Consider the following 16528-nt stretch of genomic DNA (forward strand, 5'->3'; position numbering starts at 1 on the left):
GTGTTAGGTTTTAAAATACCCACCCCCCTTGAAAGATTTCTCAGTTTATTTTTACATGTCATCCCAGATCCCTTTGGCGGGGACCCGTTCAAGGGCAGCGACCCATTTGCCTCGGACGCCTTCTTCAAGCAGAACCCCGCTGCCCAATTCCCGCCAGCTGACCCGTTTGGGTCCTCCGACCCCTTCAGCAGCGGAACCAGCGGGGCACCCGAGTCCGACCCGTTCGCCTCCCAGCTCAACAACACTGCTGCCACTCCCACCGCCGCAGCCTCGGATCCATTCAGCTCCCAGCCCAGCAGCACTACCACGGCTGCCCCCCCCAGCGGCGCCACGGATCCCTTCAGCGCAAAGGTCAACAACGTGGCAGACTCGGACCCGTTCGCCTCCAAAATGGCCGCCCTCGGGGAGGTGGACCCCTTCAGCTCGCAGGGCGCCTCGGACCCCTTCGCCAGTACATTGCCCGATACTGATGGGGTCAAGGTGGGTCATGCACTCCGTGATGAACGCCAAAAGTTTTCTTGAATTATCTGCACTTGTAATTGTGGCTGAATAATTAATATAATCAAAGGAACGAACCAGACTTGCTTAGCTGATTCTGTAGATCAAACAACAACAATCAGAAATCAAAATTAGTCAGAAATCAGAAATGGCAATTCATATGCTTGTAAATAATTCTAAGAAGCTCCTTTTTAAAGTGAAACCTTATCCATAAGGCAATGCTCTATGTAGCATTTTTCTAGTACATGTACTATCCAGTAAATGGCAGTGTAACTAATACATTGCATCAAAAGAGAGACCGCAGTTGATCATTACCGTTTGTTTGGATGTGTGCAGAAGGACCCGTCGTCACCAGCCAATGATCCGTTCGCCCCAGGAGGCACGGTAGTGAACACTGACTCTGACCCAGGTGAGACGATGAGACCAAATGAGATGTGGAGTTGTGATCCCTCTGCTGGAGAAAAAACAGTATTACAACCATGTCTGGATCACTAGTTAATCTGTCATCCTTTTGTTTTTGCCACAGATCCCTTTGCTGCAGTTTTTGGAAATGAGTCATTTGGAGGAGGCTTTGCTGACTTCAGTGCTCTGGCTAAGGTACGTATATTTGATGAAGGTTGCTGGCCTGACACGTGGCCTGGAACTTGGTGTCATAATTTTTTTAGATGCGTCCCACGCGTCTCTATAAGAGGCTTTGTCCGCCGTCCCTTGGCCCGTCACGCGTTTCTGAATTTTGATTCCCAAAGGTTCTGGTTACTGTTACAGTAGGAGAGGTGAGATAATGTCGGTTAACCAGTATAGCCAGAGGGAAGATAACTCTATTACTAAATAATGCACAAGGGAAATATCTTAAAGAGTGATGGGGACTGACCTGAGGAGGTGTGTGTGTGTGTTTCCGTACTCCAGTCGAATGGTGCTGACCCCTTTGCTGCGGCCAATTCCTCAACCAACAAGAACCTGTTTAAGGAGGACAGCCTTTCCAGCAGTTCAGACACGCCACCAGCCCTGCCCCCCAAAACGGGCACGCCTACGAGACCGCCCCCGCCTCCTCCAGGTACACCCCAGCCCAGTGCATTCTGGGAGAGCATGAGCAAGCAACACTCAACTTTGTAAATGGGAAATTACGTCATTGGTAACTGGTTTAGGATTTATTACACTATACAATGTAATGGGTCAGAATGTTTTTTTATTGAGATGTTTTATGTGGTGTAAGTAGACATGTCTGTGCACATGTTCACGTATGTGTGTGTTTATGCGTGTGTGTGTGTACGCGTGTGTTTTGTTTCTGTGTTTTGTGTGTTGCAGGAAAGCGGTCCAACGTGTCTCGGTCGGAGTCGTCGGACTCGTTCCACCGGCGGGGCTTCATGACGGCCGGTGACTTTTCATCGCTCCCGGCCAAAGACTCGGCGCCGGACCCTTTCGCCCCCTCCTCCCCCCGCCAGCCCCCGCGCCAGCCGGAAGGATTTGCCAGCTTCGACAAAGTGAGCACCCCCTCCTCTGCCACCCCCCCTCCCTCGCCGCCTCAATCTCAGTAGTGAGCCACCCCCCACCACCCTCATCTCCCACCTCCCATTTCCCACTCCCTTCCTCTTCTCCTGTCATCCTCTCCTCCTCAGTCTCGCCCTTTCCCCAGCCAAGCAGCAGTGTCTGCCACTCTCATCCACAGCCAGTCCCCCTCAACTTACCTACCTGAAGCCCCTTCGCTCTTCACCAAGTAACTCCCTTTAGAGAGAAGGGCTGCCTTTTTTCTCTTGGTGTTGTTTTTAAAAAAAGTTCTCAAGTTGCCATAAAGACATTATGATGATGACGAGTAATACTGAAGGACCTTTATTATTATTATTGATTTTTTTTTTTTGTCTTTGGTTTCACTTTTCACCAAAGGTTGTCAAGGCATTATAGTTTTTATGACTGCAGTTTTCTACCTTTGTATATACATGTGTGTATATTTAATGAATCTTGTGGATATTATCAAAGATTAATTTGTCTAACAAACAAAGTTTGTAGAAATGGAACTGAAGACGAGAGAGCTGTATTATTGTTAATTATGATTGTACTGATATATTTCAGCTGTAACCAAGCACCTTTTTAATCCTAGTTCTCCCGGCACTGAAAACTCTCTTCCCTCATCATGCTTTTTTACCATTAAAAAATCTACTCCTGTGTCAGGAGTCCACATTCTCTGCCCCTTCCCCCTCCCCTCTCCTGTTACTGGCTGTGGATGGCGAGGCTAGACTGCTTGCTTTGGCTCTCGGTGATTGTGACTTCACAATGCGTTTCCATGGCACTGGGCCACCAGGAAACCAGCTTGACTGAAGCTCCTCACCTTAGCCCCTCATCCCTACCCTTCCCATACCACCACCACCACCACTACCACCTATCCTATACCCACGCCAATGCACAGACCTATGACACCCACCTATGTTGCACGAACTAACTAACGTTCTTGTGTTGCGTGTGGTTTGCTCCACCTCCTCCTCCTCCTCTCTGCCCACTATGATCATTTACAAAAAAAAAAAGCTTTTTTCATTCACCCTCATCTGCTCACTCACTGGAATCACGTTGTTGGCTCACCCATACCTTTCTGCCCATCCATCCCGGGTCCTTTGCACTCTGCGCGATGCCTTGCAACTTTCTTTCTCTATCCCAACATCAAGCTTCTGGATGAAGGAGGGACACTCCTCTCGCTTCACTCCAAAATGCTCTTTCTATCACAGCAAATTAAAAATCCAAATAAAAATACAATGCATATAATAAAAATGTCACATGAAGATGCCAAATTTCTGACTGGGCTCTTTGTGTGTGTTGCCTCCTGTAGTATGACACTGTCTTATAGCATGCAAGAGTTCAAAGATCCATGCACAACTTCTAGGTGCTGGTAAACGCAGGAAGGAGTATGCAATATTTCAAAAGGAAAAAGTTTACCGCACACTTGTTTGACTTCACGCTTTTTTAGTCAGAGCGAGCAACGCCTTGTTGTGTGTTCGCTCTGAATAAAAGAGCATAAAGTCAAACAAGTGTGTGGTAAACTTTTTCCTTTTGAAATACTGTCTTATAGCATGTTTGTGTTCCCATTTAGAAGCAGTGGCCTATTGCAGTACTTAAGTCCTGAGGCCTTATCGTATGCGTATGCGAATAATGGCCTTTTGTGTCCCTTATGGAAGCAGGGGCTTTGCATTCCATCCCATACCATTGCACATACAGTACATCAACAGGAATGTAAAGTACAATCATGTGCTCAATGTGTAAACAGATGTCTCATAGATTCTCATATGGAATCAAGACCCATAAAATTGACGATTCAAAGGAAGCCAATCTGAAAAGCACTAACATTAACAAGGAAGTGAAGGCCCACGATCATGGTCTATACTAGGGTATACTGTATTCTCAAAACCTGCACGATTCTACAACTAGCCGTCTAAACTTTAAACTAAGTTAGAGTTTGGACATGGTGGCCATAAACCCTGGGGGGGATCATTGCAAGTGCACGTTTCCATACTTTCATTGTCCATGTCTGTTGTGTGTTCTGTTGGGTTTGAGTAACTGCATGTGGGGTTGAAAACTTTCTCTGGCATGTCAATTTTGTTATGTCACATTTATTGACCATGGGAGATTGATGTTGAGGGCTGGAGCAATTGTTTTTGAAGTGTGTTGCTCTGTTTGTTTTGGTCTTGATAAATCATTCTCTGGTCAATTAGATGAGAAGGTCAGACAAGAAGTGAAAAACGATCATATTCACATCCACAATTGGAGTTTCATCTCTTGTCGATGAACCCAAAGAATTTGACAATTTGATGTGCTATTTTTTAATTTTTTAAATCTAACCTGCTTAATTAATGCCAAATATGATTTGACAATTGTTTAAAAATACAACTAATCAGGTATTTGAATCAAGGGTTGATTATTTGACTAATCAGTAACACTGATGGGTTTGAGTTTATACACCATGTTTCAGCCCTTTTCATTTTATACAATGGTGGTTGTAATTACAATAATTACAAACTTCTTTATCAAATGACCTCACCAAAATTGTTTCCTATAAGGTCAATAAATGTTAAAATTGCATGTACATGTCTGCCAGTTGTGATTGCCTTCTCAAGCCCTGCTGCCATTGGTGAATCACGCCTCGCATGGCGGGAAGCAGAATCTTCTCGTGCCCGCTGTCATGTCTTGTCAAGCCTTACTATGATTATGGTAGCTTTGCCATACGTCAGAACATCATCAAACTGTGATTCAAAATGTCATGTGATCTGTTTGTATTTACAGATGGGCCCCAATTAGGCCACATAACCTTTCGTTCATGCATGGTGCCTTTGATGTTTGACTTTGATGAGGTCAAACATCAGCAGCACATGTCCAGAGTGACATTTTAAGATTTGTATGTGGTAAATGGTATTTTTATTTGAAGTCATTAGGCCCATGTATGTCCTGAAACTGGACTGAAACCACATTGTTATGGCGTCATAAACAGCCTTTAAAAAAAAAAAGTCACCATCAAAAAAAAGTCACACGCTATTTCGTTGGACCCCTTTTTACCTTTTGATTACGGCACGCATTTGGTGTGTCACTGTTTCAAAAAACGTGTGCAATGTTTTAATAAGACTTCCTTCCATCTAGTGTTGCATTTATTCTTCACCAAGATCTTGAATTGAGGATGGTAGAGTCTGAACACTGTGCACGGCGTTCTCCAGCACATCCCAAAGGTTTAGGAGACCTTCGGTTAGGTCAGGAGACCTCTGGAGACTTACGGTTGAGTTTCCACTGTAGATGGCGGTTGCATGCATTTTATGCAAGCCACCACCAAACACCTCAGGAAGAGAGGAAGAAGGATGGGACAACGGCCCCTTAGGAGACCGAACTTGAGCACACTCCTTTGCATTGAGTGGGCAGAGTTGACTTATCTTGCTCCAATAGACGATTCTTTGGTTGAGGTCTGGACTCTGTGGGTGGCATATGAGGACGGCTGACTACCTGAATATAGTGAATAACCAGGTAATTCCATTCATGGATGGTCTGAATTTTTCCTCATGGCATGGGCATATGCCAAGATGACTATGCCAGATTTCATCAGACTCAACATTTGAAAGCATGGTTGAGGGACCATGAGACATCGTTTTTACATATGGATTGGCGACCACAGAGTCCAGACCTAATAGTCATTGAGAATCTTTGGGGTGTGCTGGAGAAGGCTTGGTGCAGCGTTCAGATTCTGCCATGATTAATACAAGACCTTGGTATAAAATGAATTCAACACTAGATGGGAACAAATCCAGACGTTGTAGAAGAGATGCATTGCAGGCTAGATTAATTGAATAGGCATCTTTGGCAATGGTGTCTTCAGATTAAGATTCATAGCCTTTGTTCTATACTGCAATTCAAAATTCATTAAGTGTGATAGCGATCACATACCCTCATCATTCCCCCTTCTTGGTGGGACTGTCTCGTCGCTGTTCATGTCCATTAACAATGCCTAGTCAGGTAAATTGCTAATGCAAAAATGCCTGTGTTGAAGGGCAAATTGCTGTAAATGCACAGTAACCAGACTTAGAAATTATGCTTTCTATGATGGCAAGAATCATCCCAGATCTTCCCAGATGTGAGCGCTATGTGAAAACGTCTGGTACAACATTGCTACTGCAAATAGCTAGTAGAAATCAACACATTTTAAAATATTTTTGGGTTATTTTCAAGTAAAGAGAAAAGCCTAGACCGACACTGAGACATTGCCTTTGCAAGAAGCAGAAGATTTGGTTGAAACAAAATGGATATGCTAAGTCTACTTCCAGTCTACTCTACGTTGGCCCAAAAGTGTAGTTAGCTATCATGTTTTGCAGAGCAGAATAGCCACGCCAAACCCCCCATGATTGCCCGGTCATTGTATGTGTATGTGTGTGTGTCTTTGTGGAGTAGTACCCCACCACGGAAGAGGACATGATCGAGTGGGCGAAGCGAGAGAGCGAGCGTGAGGAGAAGGAGCGTCTGGCGCGCCTCACCCAGCAGGAGCAGGAGGACCTGGAGCTGGCCATCGCACTCAGCAAATCAGAACTGTCCTGAGACAGACCCTGCTCTGCCTGTACCTGCCCTGTCACGTCATCCCTCTTTTCTTAACTTCCCCTTGCTCACTTTCACACTTTCTACAGGAAGAGCTGGAAGACATGCAGGGGTATGAGGAACGTTGCCCTCAGAAAGTCAGTTTGTCCTAACTGAGACACCCAGACTCTTACCTGCCCTGCCCTGCCATGCCATGTCACCACCCTCTTCCCCTACCTCCCCCTGCTCTTCCTCATTCTCTGTAACTCTATGTTCTCCAGTCTTCTAGTTTTGAAGAGTTGGAAGACATGCAAAGACATCAGGGCCACGATCCTCAGCCAGTTGAACCTGTTCTGTGACTCCATTAGGCAGGCTCAACGTCTACCCTGCCACATCACCACCCCTTCCCTTTCCCTTTCCCTCTCCTCCCCTGATTGCCGTCAGACCCCTAGCCCCCTACCCCCCTACCCTGTCGACAGGATGAGCTGGAAGACGAGACACGCAGGGGTGTGTGGAACCTCAACCTCAGTCAGAGTTCTCTTGAGACTCCAAAGAGACAGACCCTACCCTACCCTGCCACTTCACTCCTCCAGCTCCTCTCCTTTTTATGAGAGTACTGTATGTTGTCCAGATTTCCATACTCAAGTCCAAGCTTTCTACAGGAAGTGGTAGAAGGCATGCAGGGATACGAAGACGGCTGTCCTGAGACCAGACCAGACAGACTTTCTCTTCTCTCCCATATCACTGTTCTCTTCACTTCACGTCTTCCCTCCACCCCCATTGCTCCTCATTCTGTAACCCTGTAATGTTCTGAGTCCTCTGGACCCTGTACTCAACCTTCCCCCTTTGTGACGTTTTCCTTACTGCGGCAGACACAGGCTTTCTACTTGTATTGGAAGAGCTGGATGAAACATGCAGGGATAATAATGGCCATTGTCCTCAGCAAGTCAGAGACCTGTCCTGAGTCCAGATCCTACCACTGCAACATCACAGCTCCTCTGCCTTCACTCCATGCCCCTCCTGTCTCCCCAACCAAGCCCCTCTACTGTGGCAGCCACAGGGAAGAGCAGGGAGTACAAGGGCCTTTGCCCTTATTGCGCTGGAGGTGTCCTGATGCAAGACACTGCCTGATTACATTTACTAATGGCGTCTCCTGCAGCTCCCCTACCAACGCTCCCCTTCTCTCCTCAGCCCACCACCACTATTGGTTTGTGGGGCGACACCTGCACACTCGGCACGCACTCCAAGGGAAACGCAGTAGTGTGTAGTGGAGCGCAAGGGCAGTGGCACAAGGCAGGGCTCCATACATGTACACAGATAAACATTCACACATGAACAATCAATCACTCACCGGCTGGACACTGCCCAAAGGAGGAGAAAGGGGAAGAAATAGGTACACACAAGCACACTTGAGAAGCACCTCTGACTTTTGGCGTAGGCTGTCGGGATGCTGCTCTACTCTCAAGGCAACACCATATTCCTTATGCATTAAAGGCAGTTTCCAACACTGTCAACCGACAGCCGCTTTTCCCTCTTGTGGCATTTTGTTTTTGGTACTCATCCTTACATCTGGGAAGGAGACTGTGCAGATCAACAGAAAGTCAAATTTCTGCAAAAAATCAGTAAGCAGGCTCCTTGCAATTCTCTTTTGATGGTATTTTCTTGAGTATGCTCTCTCAGTTGATATAATCATGTTTCAACCTTGCAGTCAAAGACTATCAAAATAGAATTTCAAGGAGTATGTCAAACTTCCTCCCCCAGAAACTCCTTACAAGCTTGTTTTTTCCCCCCTAAAATATCCACAATCCTCTTTCCCCATTCGCCAAATCCTTCTATTCTGTTGGTGCTTTAGGGATTTCAGAGAACGATAGACTGACCTTAAGTGGAGATGTTAAAAGGGACTATTTGCTTGAAACATCCTTTGCTTCTATTTTATGACAAAAGACGTCATCTTCTTTCTCGCCATTGGAAGAGGATGGCGTCTCCTGCTTCATTTCATTTATCAGACTTGATAGACTATTAAGCTGTCGAAGGCACATCTGAAAACAAAACGAAAAAACACATTTGCTCTGTTTGCCCATTTCATGAAATATTTCTTGCATGTTTCACCTGCTATTTCTTTCATCATGGTCATGCCAGGTTACACCCTGTGTACCCAAATTTACAATTAATCTAAAACTATAGAATATTTGGACGCATACTCGTAGCTATTCCCCCGGTCACAACAGGCTGTGAAGAGCAGTCTTTAAAGAATCACAATGTCCTTTAACAGCAGAGACGCCCTTGGGTCATCTGCATCTGGTCAGAATATATCCTGTCAGTGCAGTTATTTAATCAGAAAAAGAAAGTTGTGCGGTTGAAATGACAGGACAAAGAAATTGCCTTATCTATGGCTCTAGTGGATTGTAATGTGAAGGCATATATTTAATCATGCCTTAGATTAATTGTTTATTTGTTATTTACATGATTAACTGCTGACATCTGTGTTCACTCGAGGCAAAGGTCTATGGGCCATTGGAAGCACGGTAGAAAAATGTTGACGTGAGATGTGTGGAAAGTGTCCCCTCCTCAGATGCACTCTAACATATCACATAAAATCTCATCATTTGAATGGTTTGGGCACCTAGTCATATTGAATATCGTTGACGTGTGAGAGCATTGTCCATATAGCCTCTCTTCCAGGTTTAAACCGAGGACGTTCCGGTATTCCAAAGATGTACTCAAGTCTGACCTGACAAAAGAGCTGCAAAATATAAATTAAGCTTTGTTGCCTTTCCATATTTGTCAAGACCATTTCCTTGAACTGAATTAGTTGAATGCTGGGGAAGGTTGCTGTGACCTTAAAAGAATTTTGCATAACAATGTTCTTCCCCCATGTGATGTAAATTTGCAGGTCAAGCTAAGTTTTCTCATGTTGAGACTAATGTATGATGGTAAATTTGAATGTAGGAGCATCAATGTCATTAGTCTACTTCACTACTACTACATTTCAGGAAGATCATTCACAGAAACATGAATCACAACCGTTTGTTAACCAACTGCCATAATGGAAGTCACAGAGCACGGTCATATTATTCTCAGACCTTGTAGACATTTCCTGTACCATCACTTCTATTCATGTTTCTCATGCGCTGTGTAGTTCTGCTATGATTTAGCATTATGACCTTACATTTGACTGCCCTCCTCTGGAAGATTTTTTTTTTTCACCAGCAGGGGGTTCCATTGCAAAGGAAATGACCTGGGACAAAACAAATGGGGGTGGGACTTTTTGTTTTAAATTTTACAGCCCCATGAAGAGATCTTATGCTCAGGTTATGTAATGGCCATTTGGTTGTGTGGATTGAGGTGCTGCGATGAGTTGGACACAGTGGCTTGCCTTCTGTACAATAAATGCACTTTCAGAGAAGCCTTCAGCCTTTGTAGAGATACACAGCCTGTGTTGGATGATGGAAACTGAGCAGTGACAAAGTTTGTGTTTTTTATTTTGTTTTTTAAAATGATCTAGTGAAGTGTATGAAGTGATTTCACCCAGTCACCTGGAAGGGTGCGATAATCTGGGGTGGGGGGTGGGGGGCTCTAGCATTCTGACTGAACAAAAAAAAAGTGATGTCTCGCTTTTTTCAAACTTTGTCTCAGAAAGTCTGACCATCAACTCTAAAATGATATACCACCCTTGTGAGCACAAGAAAGTATATCACTTTAGTGATGACTAATACTCAAATAGCCTGAAAGTTGCATTAAATTCTTAGACGCTATTGAGGATGAGGCTATGGCGTGTGTGTGTGACATACGTTTCATGGTTCAAAAGCACAGTAAACTCTAAAAGGCCTCTTGTTAAATAGCCTTGTCCCCCTTCCTCCATCTGTTAATGATTCTATTATTTTATTGAACTCATGAAATTGTGTTTGCTAAGCTTACCACTCTGTATATAACACCAGGCTGCCTGTTAAGTACACTCCATTGTATCTATACCATGTTAATGCTATGACCTGTTCAAATGTGCTGCTTTTTTCCTCTTATCAGGCTATTGGCATACACGTCTGAGTTACTAAAAAAAATCATGTAGTATCAAATTCTCATTCCTACTATTGAAAACCACTTGTGTTTATTTGCCACCTGTAGGCTTTTAAAACTGGTTCAGTGTATTTTATTTTTTTAACGTCAGATATGGTCCCTACTGGGAGAATGTTTTAAATATGTTAAGTATAACATGATGTAATTAAAAAAATATTAATAAAATGAAGTCTTTAAAAACAAGCAAAACAAAACGGCTCCTTACTTAATTACACTGGTAATGTAAGCTGATTGCTCTTGCCCAATAGGGATTTAATGATATAACCAGATTTGAAGTGATTGTAGCCTACCAATGTGTCCTAAAATGTAGCCTATTCAAAGCAAAAAACACCAGAGGAGCGAACTAGGTCTTTAAGACCGGGTAGAGCCGTGGAACCACATTCCATAGCATTTTAAAAAAGAACTCTTTATTGTGGTGATGAGCGTCGCGTCCCCACACCTCCTTATCTCACAGTTCAGCTGGTCCTCGCGAAGGAGCATTCGCTCGTGATTCACTCGGCCTGTTGTGTCTCGTGCGGAGGGAGTTGTGTCCACCACCTACACATACGCATGACACGGTAAAGATCGGATACCTGCACCGTTTTGTTGGACATTCCACGACTGCCGGGTGGAATGAGTTTTATCAAAGCTTGGAGACGTAACTCAACGAAAAATGAGAGTTCAAAGTAAGTATTTATCCAGTAGACTAGTCAGTGAAAAACTATGTCTGTACTCTGTACTCTGCGGGAGTTGAAGTGTCTGTCGCTATACAGTGAAACTAGGCTATGGTGGCATGACAAAAAAGCATTGTAGGTAACAGTGAAACAGTTTCAGGGGAGCCTATAACGCGACAAATAATGCCAAGAGTGAGAGCAGACTTTCTGCTTTGCTTTCGTTTAACGTTGCAATGGGATTTGTGGTTATAAGGAAGTGCAAACCTCATGTATCCTATAACGGCAAGTTCACTAACTCCGGTGTGCACTTTCACACTGAATTGTGCGCTAGGCGGCCTGAAATTGTCCACTCTTTTACTGTAGACCTACGTCTGAGAAAAAACACCTGGCCTTATCCCTTAACATTTCATTAGCCCGTGGTAGGCTATCTTTTCGCAAAGTTTGATGTCAGTTGTCAGTCACCATTACGCACAGGAGGTTGCATTCAACCCTATCCATCACAGGAAGTAACAGGCTACGTGTTCTAATAGCATATTCAATTCTAGCCTATATTGTAGGCCTACTATATTCGTGGCTGTAGTCTATTGACGACTCCTTTTTTTCTAGGTCCATATATAGGCTATATTTTTAATGAACTGTATTTATTTTTTTTATTATAGAATACTTTGAAAGTCTTAGTTTCAATTGGTTATGGACTGAGACTTACAGGGTATAGCCTACTGTGATAAACACATATTACAGTTAAAAACAACTTAGCGCAGCACTAGGGCTCTCTGTAATGTCATAGCAATGTTGTTATGATGTAGTTAAGCATTTTCAGCAAGTGAATAGGGTCGCCGGCGACCCCTGCTGCAGTAAGAGGGTCTAAAAAGGTGTCACTGCTATGCCTTGCCACGAGAGTAGACTATGGGTTTACTATATTTGCAGATAGTTAGAGAGTCAGTTTGACTAAAGCTTGAGGAATCTCACATGTCTGGCTTATTTTAGGGATACCCTGCAGGTAAAGGACATCCCTGATGGCAACAACTCGCCAACACGGTACGTCATCCATCCTTTAGACCAGAAGAACCATCAACTGACTTCCTATATACCTTCAACCTTATGTGGAAGTGATTCATCTTCATTCAAACTACACTAATTGCTTTTGACCACCCCTGTGATAATGGTGTGAATTTTACACTTGGCTTCACACCACCATTGCAAAGTTTGGCCCCTACAGAGACATTTTAAAGCCCACTTTGGGTAGTCATTGGGTACAGTGGAGTAACTGGTGTAACAACAATGTCATATCATGTACTTAGTGTTGTACATGATGAATTTACGTTTGTCTGCATCTGGAACTTTGTGTTGGCTTCCTACAATTTTGACCAGGATTGCTTGGCAGAATATACACTTTGTCTCAGTGGGACAATCCTGGTTAAAGAGTGTGTGTGTGTGTGTGTGTGTGTGTGTGTGTGTGTGTGTGTGTGTGTGTGTGTGTGTGTGTGTGTGTGTGTGTGTGTGTGTGAGAGAGAGTGAAAGAGAGAGAGAGAGAGAGAGAGAGAGAGAGAGAGAGAGATTTTCTTCACACACATAGATTGCTCACTGATCATTATCATTAATGAAATAATCTTGTTTACAATATTAATTCATGTGGCGGTAAAATAATGCTCTATCACATTTCAGGTTGCCTGTCATTAGCAGTGAGGAGCTGGACCCCGTCATCACAGACTTTAAGTGAGTTTACTTTTTCTTGTTTAATTAGACCCGGATTGAGTTTGTTCTTAGCCATTTTAAAATGAGACTATACATTTAGTTCTAATAAATAAACAGGAAGGTTACTGTTCTGACCAACTTTGGTGTATTACATAACGAAAAGATCAGTTTCCATGAGATTTTTCCTGCTTGAAAGTCTCTGAGAATATCTGGATATTGAGTTTCGCTCACAATGGAGGCTTTTCAGAGAGAAAGTGCAGCTAGATCGCCATTCTCCCAGTGCTCAAAGGCTCCCATCCATTCCCTCCTGTTTTAGGTTACAGTTACCAGACAACAATGGCGGACTCCCTCCCTCTCCATCCAAGAGGTCAGTGTCCTTGTTTTTGTTTTGTTTTCGTTTGTGTGTTTTTTTTACTCTGTTCCTGCCACGACAACCGAAGACATCCACTCTACTCTACTCCTATTCTGTCCTCCACTCCTCTACATTTAGTCTAAATTTGTCAACTCATTTTTTCCTGTGCATTGCCCTGAATCATCTGTCTTTGGGCATCAATTTTTAAAAGCAATGTGACGTCCGTCAGCAGTGTGTGTGTTTATACTGTATTTTTGTCTGTGTGTGCGTGTGCATGTACGTGAGGCCCACTGTGGCACAGTGGTTGTGTGTGTGTGTGTGTTTGAGTTTTTTTCGTGTGTGCGTATGCGTATGTTCTGTAGTGTATGTGTGTATGTACTGCTGTGTGTGTGTGTGTGTGTGTGTGTGTGTGTGTGTGTGTGTGTGTGTGTGTGTGTGTGTGTGTGTGTGTGTGTGTGTGTGTGTGTGTGGGTGTGTGTGTGTGTGTGTGTGTGTGTGTGTGTGTGTGTGTGTGTGTGTGTGTGTGTGTGTGTGTGTGTGAGAGAGAACCCGAGTGTCCTCAGGAGTGGGGAGTTTGGGGCTGGCCTGCCTGGCATCGTGGCATCTATAAATACTCTCTTCTGGCCTATATTGTACGTCTGTGTGCTGTACAGCCCTGTCATCATGTCGGCTCTGTACTCCGTAACTTCCGCCGGGCATAGCAGCAGCAGCCTTAGGGCAATTTTCAGCAAAACAGGAAGTTTGTGTGTGTGTACGTCTATGTCAGCATCTTTGTGTATCATTTACGTGTGTGTGTGTGTGTGTGTGTGTGTGTGTGTGTGTGTGTGTGTGTGTGTGTGTGTGTGTGTGTGTGTGTGTGTGTGTGTGTGTGTGTGTGTGTGTGTATGTGTGTTTTTTTGACTGGATAGGCTAATGTCAGGAGCAGTGCTGCACCCCTTCCCTTTTCCCCTGCTGATATCTATGTCAATAATTCAGTGGCTTTGAATGAGAGAGACCCCCCCCCCCTCCCTGAAACACACCGTGGTTTCACTCCAAGCAAGCTCGTCCAGGTAATGGGAAGTGGGAGGTAGCCAGTCTACGCCCTCTCAGTGACGCAATACCTTCAGCGTTGCTATTAGTCAGGTCAAGAGCAATGCAAATACGTTCTGAGCCCCGGAGAACTCGGGAACTCAATCCCCTTTGCCGGGAATCTATCAACTTTGAGCAGCTCCAACGCCCCTGGGTAGAGGCGTGTTCCAAGGCAGTGACGTGGTTTATGCACGTTCTATTGGTACTATGAAAATGTTTGGTTTAAACTTCTGCACAGCCTTTTCTGGCCTTGACCAGTGGCAACCTAAGGGGGGCAGGTTAACCAGGCCATTTGGAAACATTTGTTATCTTCTTGGTCAGACCAGAATCTTGGTACAAGATTTGAAAGTCGATAATCAGGCTAAGTGGGAGGAGCTTAATTGACAGGACCCCTCTCAGTCTAAGACATGTTAGTTCACTGCCAGTGACAGCAATACTGTTACTTGTCAAGGATGGATAGACGGGTCTGATATCTCACAATAACCATGTATTATAGTGTGATGTCTGGGTGTCTGAATACAGTTGCCTACAATACAGAAATACAGAAACCTGAGAACTCCGTCAAACACCTGTGGCTATGGTAGCCATAGTAGGCGAGATGTAGGCATGTGGTCCTCGTATTATATTTTCTGGTGTTTAGCATGATGAGGGGCAAGATGTGATTGAGGGAGGATTTCGTGAGGTCCTAGGCAATTTCCTAGTCTACCTATTGGTAAAACTGGTATTTTGCCCCGACAACTTTGTTCAACACTGTCTGTGAACCATGACGTTGATCTTGTCATGGTCAGTACCACTGACTTCTATAGTTATAGTAGAAGTCTGTGGTCAGTACCAGTGATGCGCGGGCTGACCCGAAGTCAGCGGGCGCTTGCAGTTAACTGCGGTCGACCGCAGGCACAGGTTATGAAATAATATTTTTAATGATATTCGGGTCGGTCAGGACCTTTGAAATGATGCCGAAAGTTATAGTCTAGTATACGGATACATTTTTCTTCTAAATAGATCAAGGTCATTTGGCTGTATAACTATGATGGTGCCACAAGCTCTGCAGGAGACATAATGAGGGTCCTGCGTCGGCCGAATCCTCTGCGCGCAAGGTGCAGCAGGTGCAACCGTTGAGTGCATTTAGCAGAACACAGAGGGTGCTCTCTACACAGTGCAGTATAGCCTACATATTTTCTTATACAATTGTAATTGTTTCGCGCTCCTGTGTTGCTTACAGAGCTTGTTTTCATTTCCTGTGTCGTAGGCCTACCAAGGATATGAGGCAATCCACTTGACGGCTGGCTCCGTCTGTTCCCCAACTAGTCTACAGATTAATTTCCTCCACAGCTAGGGATTCCCGTGGCTATGCCTACCTTGTCGATATAGAATAGACTACTATAGCCAATAGGCTACAATGTCCAAATTATTATTCCCTTTGAATGCAGTGCTCATTTGAGTAATTTGGCCAACAGTGTAAGAAGGTCACGGGCACCTTCACAGCGACTCCTGAAGTTATTGGAGTGGCCAAACGAAATAATGGGGCTGTGTTTAGGCTATTAGCCATAATAGCTAGCTACTATTGTCACTGTTGGAGGACTTTCCATCTCTCTCCCTAACCAAGTCATACACGCGCGCATGGGAAAGGGAAGCGGATATGGTGCGCAGAGGAGACAATTTTATTTGTCGATCTCAGAATGTTCAGTGTAGCTCACGATGCTGAGCGAAACTCCTACCTAATGAAAGCTAGGTTGCAATTCCCAAGTTCTCAACTATCCTAATTTGCGAAAACACTGTAATTGACTCTCACCTCAAATCCCACGGTTTAAGAAACGTTTGTTTGCTGGCAGAGATTCTCCTTCATCCAGTTTAGTGTCAGTCAATTGCGATTTGGCTGTTAGTTAATTATGGTCAGTGCCCTTAAGACTACAGATGTATGGCACATATGGAGCTCTATATCATCCGCTCTGAAGTCTCTAAAACCCCCTGCTGTGCCTTGTGATTGAAACCCGTAACCCTGTGGACATCAAATGCCAGTGAATCATTCTCCAATTCATCTCAGCAGCCTCCCTCCTGTGCCATCATTTCCTTCACGCTTCATTAGCACATGCAGTGAGACCTAGGTGGGCCCTGTTTCCCTTAACAACCGCGCAGGAGGGCCGCTGTCCTGCTGATTTGG

The 16528-nt window shown here is 44.4% G+C and overlaps 2 protein-coding genes across 3 annotated transcripts in view; both read left to right on the plus strand.

Moving 5' to 3' along the window:
* Window positions 1-10792, plus strand: part of eps15 (epidermal growth factor receptor pathway substrate 15) — a 62997-nt gene extending 52205 nt beyond the window's left edge. For both annotated transcript variants that reach the window (XM_063201680.1, XM_063201681.1), the window contains 6 exons: window positions 68-480; window positions 835-907; window positions 1025-1095; window positions 1405-1552; window positions 1804-1979; window positions 6406-10792. In XM_063201680.1, coding sequence (XP_063057750.1) covers window positions 68-480; window positions 835-907; window positions 1025-1095; window positions 1405-1552; window positions 1804-1979; window positions 6406-6549 — 1025 coding nt within the window. In that variant the 3' untranslated portion in view covers window positions 6550-10792. The remainder of the gene's footprint in view (window positions 1-67; window positions 481-834; window positions 908-1024; window positions 1096-1404; window positions 1553-1803; window positions 1980-6405) is intronic.
* Window positions 10793-11013: 221 nt separating this feature from the next.
* ttc39a (tetratricopeptide repeat domain 39A) overlaps window positions 11014-16528 on the plus strand; it is a 47154-nt gene continuing 41639 nt past the window's right edge. Inside the window, exons 1-4 of the mRNA XM_063201675.1 lie at window positions 11014-11264; window positions 12240-12290; window positions 12918-12968; window positions 13264-13314. Coding sequence (XP_063057745.1) covers window positions 11212-11264; window positions 12240-12290; window positions 12918-12968; window positions 13264-13314 — 206 coding nt within the window. The 5' untranslated portion in view covers window positions 11014-11211. The remainder of the gene's footprint in view (window positions 11265-12239; window positions 12291-12917; window positions 12969-13263; window positions 13315-16528) is intronic.

Source organism: Engraulis encrasicolus, chromosome 6 (genome assembly GCF_034702125.1).
Source record: "Engraulis encrasicolus isolate BLACKSEA-1 chromosome 6, IST_EnEncr_1.0, whole genome shotgun sequence".
Lineage (NCBI taxonomy): Eukaryota > Metazoa > Chordata > Actinopteri > Clupeiformes > Engraulidae > Engraulis > Engraulis encrasicolus.